This window comes from Triticum dicoccoides, unplaced genomic scaffold (genome assembly GCF_002162155.2).
Source record: "Triticum dicoccoides isolate Atlit2015 ecotype Zavitan unplaced genomic scaffold, WEW_v2.0 scaffold108264, whole genome shotgun sequence".
In the NCBI taxonomy this organism is placed as follows: Eukaryota; Viridiplantae; Streptophyta; class Magnoliopsida; order Poales; family Poaceae; genus Triticum; species Triticum dicoccoides.
The window spans coordinates 1-4,111 of record NW_021174572.1 but is presented as its reverse complement, the minus strand read 5'-3'; the positions used below and the strand labels follow the sequence as shown (position 1 = coordinate 4,111).

At 40.8% G+C, this 4,111-nt stretch overlaps 1 protein-coding gene across 3 annotated transcripts; it reads right to left on the bottom strand.

The window, feature by feature from the left end:
• Positions 1–2,079: 2,079 nt before the first annotated feature.
• LOC119342895 lies at positions 2,080–4,100 on the bottom strand. 3 transcript variants are annotated; one of them, XR_005165780.1, is made up of 3 exons: positions 3,971–4,100; positions 2,955–3,029; positions 2,080–2,496 (listed from the first exon to the last, which is right to left on the bottom strand). XR_005165780.1 is itself a non-coding variant. In XM_037614190.1 (3 exons), exons 1-3 carry the CDS (start codon positions 3,986–3,988, stop codon positions 2,206–2,208), a joined length of 381 nt encoding a protein of 126 aa, XP_037470087.1. In that variant the 5' UTR covers positions 3,989–4,100; the 3' UTR covers positions 2,080–2,205. The 3 variants fall into 3 exon arrangements, 1 of the variants encoding a protein (XP_037470087.1); XM_037614190.1 differs by having other exon boundaries at positions 2,080–2,493; XR_005165779.1 differs by having other exon boundaries at positions 2,955–4,100.
• Positions 4,101–4,111: the final 11 nt, after the last annotated feature.

The window sequence follows — 4,111 nt, the reverse complement described above, 5'->3', positions numbered from 1 at the left end:
TTAAGAATATGATCACGTGGATCAACTTGTGTCTAGAGGTGCCCCCCTGCCCCCGTATATAAAGGAGCAAGGGAGGAGGAGGTCGGCCCTAGGAGGGGGCGCGCCAAGTGTGGAGTCCTACTAGGACTCCCTAGTCCTAGTAGGATTCCACCTCCCATATGGAATAGGAAAAGAGGAAGGGAAAGGAGAAGGAAGGAAGGGGGCGCCCCCCTTCCCTAGTCCAATTCGGACCAGACCAAGGGGAGGGGTGTGGCCACCCTTGAGGCCCTTTTTCTTCTTTCCCGTATGGCCCAATAAGGCCCAATACATATTCCCGCAACTCTCCAGTACTCCAAAAAATACCTGAATCACTCGGAACCTTTCCGATGTCCGAATATAGTCGTCCAATATATCGATCTTTACATCTCGACCATTTCGAGACTCCTCGTCATGTCCCCGATCTCATCCGGGACTCCGAACTCCTTCGGTACATCAAAACTCATAAACTCATAATATAACTGTCATTGAAACCTTAAGCGTGCGGACCCTACGGGTTCGAGAACAATGTAGACATGACCGAGACACGTCTCCAGTCAATAACCAATAGCGGAACCTGGATGCTCATATTGGCTCCCATATATTCTACGAAGATCTTTATCGGTCAGACTGCATAACAACATACGTTGTTCCCTTTGTCATCGGTATGTTACTTGCCCGAGATTCGATCGTCGGTATCTTAATACCTAGTTCAATCTCGTTACCGGCAAGTCTCTTTACTCGTTCCGTAATACATCATCTCACAACTAACTCATTAGTTGCAATGCTTGCAAGGCTTATATGATGTGCATTACCGAGAGGGCCCAGAGATACCTCTTCGACAATCGGAGTGACAAATCCTAATCTCGAAATACGCCAACCCAACATGTACCTTTGGAGACACCTGTAGAGCTCCTTTATAATCACCCAGTTACATTGTGACATTTGGTAGCACACAAAGTGTTCCTCCGGCAAACGGGAGTTGCATAATCTCATAGTCATAGGAACATGTATAAGTCTTGAAGAAAGCAATAGCAACATACTAAACGATCGGGTGCTAAGCTAATGGAATGGGTCATGTCAATCACATCATTCTCCTAATGATGTGATCCCGTTAATCAAATAACAACTCTTTTGTTTATGGTTAGGAAACATAACCATCTTCGATTAACGAGCTAGTCAAGTAGAGGCATACTAGTGACACTTTGTTTGTCTATGTATTCACACATGTATTATGTTTCCGGTTAATACAATTCTAGCATGAATAATAAACATTTATCATGATATAAGGAAATAAATAATAACTTTATTATTTCCTCTAGAGCATATTTCCTTCACACTGCTCCTCAAGACCTCAACACATCAAGCGAAACAACATGCCACTTATAATTCCAAAGCTTACATGTTGAAATACGAATCTGATATGATGCTCATATTACTAAAATAGAGAATGTTTAATTGGTTACCTAATGTTCCTATATTCGTTTCGAAAAGCATGTGCGACACCCACTGGTCCAGCTAGTTCCACTTTCCTGATTTTACTCTTGATGCTTAGGGTTTCCCCCTTTTATCTACTCTACTATGATCTGTGTAGGTGCTTTCTGTCATACTAGCATTACTCCACCCTTCAAGCTAAACAACACAACACTCAAAATTCCAAAGCTTAGTTGTTCAAATATGATTGTGATATGATACTGATATTAGTTAACAGACACATTTAGTTGGTTAGCTAAAGGTCTCACTTGAGTTTCCAAATGCATGTCGCGACATATAGAGAGACAGCAGAATTGCATTTCTTTGTCACTTGTTGACTGTACTTTCTTGTTCATACCAAATCTTAGTTGTTATTTCAAAGCAAATATCGGTTGCTAACTACCCTTTGCGCGGTTTGCAGCTTCAGATCTGCCATCCCACTGGCATGGTCAACACTATACTCATCATGCTTACGTTTTCCCCATTTTATGATGACCACGATCAACCTACGTGGTTCGTGTCATAATAGCACTGCTCCAATAGCGCTGGTACCCCATGCTACTAGTATTCCACACCCACACTACTAGTAAAGGAATAGCAGTAGCGCTTCTATGATACACCCACGCTAGTAGTAACAAATTAGGATTTAAAAAAATAAAAGTCTACCTATTTCAGTCTAGACATGCATTTCACAATACGTACATGTTATGTATACATTCAATCATCAATCATACATATCTGATGTAGATAATTAACACACGCACGCACGTGGGCACACACACACACACACAATATATGCCACGCGTCTACGTCGTCGGCATCGGAGCTTCCACAAGCTCGTGTTGATGTCGTCGTCGTCGTCGCCGCCGCAGCACCATGACGATGTCGTCGTCTTGGTCGCCACCGTAGCCCTGTGTTGATGTCGATGTTGTCGTAATCATCGTCGCCGCAGCCCCATGTCGATATCACCTTCGTCGCCGCCATAGCTTCATGTCCATGTGTTCCCTACTAGGAACTCACAAATCCTGGAATTAAACAATGAACCAAGACCACTCCTAGGAACTCAAAAGAACCTGGAGCTTTAGTACAGTATAACAGTAACCTATAGAGCACTAAGTAACAATAGCATAGTATATAGTAGCCATGCCCACGCGGCAACACGCCGCGCCCTTCGATACATTATGTGTACATATGCTATTTTTATATGGTGATGAAAAATAATTTTTTATGAGCATAATTTTGTGGTCATAACTTTGTATAAAAAAAGCAAGGCATTATCAGAAACAAATTGAAAAGAATATATTTATCATCACCATGAGTGCTACATCTTGCAAGAACAAAAGGCAACCTTCTCAAGCTTTTCCTTATATTGAACTCAATGCACAAGTTTCTCCCAAACCATGAATCCTGCAACATATTTGATATTACTCCTTCAAAACACTATGTGATCAGCTTACAGTCCTTACTGAATCTATTAGATTGCCGGAGACCGGAGCATGTTCCTTTTCTTGCCCCAGCCCAGATAATTTGATCTTGGAATCCTGTTTAAAAGCAGGAATCATACTTATGCTTCTCAAGGTGAATAAAAACAATAATCAAGCTGAAGAAGGAATGAAACAACACTTATGTACCACAAGTACAATAACTGGAGACTAAGTTGTTGTTTAACATTGGAAAAAAGTGAGAAAATATCTGTCAAAAAAACAACCCACAACTTAATAAGCAGTGAAGTATGTCTCTAGAAAGAGTCCATACCACCACACTTACAGGCCTCTGTTCTTCATTCTGCATAGAGAAGTCACAAACATGCAATTGATTATCACATTAACGTGTAACTGCAATACGTTGAGACAACCTGATACAGCAAACTCATATACTTGGTAATAATAAAAATATATAAAAATCTGACAGAGCAAAATTTAGTACAGGTAGCACCACCTGTATTTAGTACAGGTAGCTTGCCTGCTAATTTACCGTACGAATGCACTGAACTTTGATTCTGTGGAATTGTCTTCTTCTCTAATTACCAAAACTGTTGGTCAACTGCTACTAAATGGTCAATAATATCGTATGGCTGGATGAGTCATCTCTCACCTAAGATGGACTCATTTGTGAGATACTCCTGAGAACCTGAGTGAACAGAGCTACATGCTTTGATCTTGGATGTGGACTCCAAGTATATTGATTAAGAAGGTGAATAAGGCTCAGTGTTTGTTGCTTGTAATGCTATACAGATAGAGGACCATCCAAAAAGACTAAGCTATCAAAATGTTCCAATGCTCGCCTTAACTTCACTACCAGTTGTTGAAATAATAAAAATAGTAACCATAGAAACAAAGTTTGATGAATAAAACTGTAGGACTGCAGCATTGTAGTTGGTATTATCTTTTTGCAGTAAGGCCTTACTAGGAAGCTGATATATTGTAGACCAAAATACACTTGCCGCTAGAAATAATGCTATATGAGAAGATACATTTTATACCTGAACTATCAGCGACATGATCCTTCATTCCCGGTCACGAGTAGTAGATGGACCGGAACCGACTGCTCCAAGCTATCAACGACACGAGAATCACAATCACGCGGACTGCTGCAACATATGCGTCAATAGAAAATTTATACC

Coding starts and splice junctions, on each gene's coding strand:
- LOC119342895 (XM_037614190.1), bottom strand. Junction 2,494..2,954: donor CCGGCAATCTAATAGATTCA/GTAAGGACTGTA, acceptor AGTTCCTAGTAG/GGAACACATGGACATGAAGC.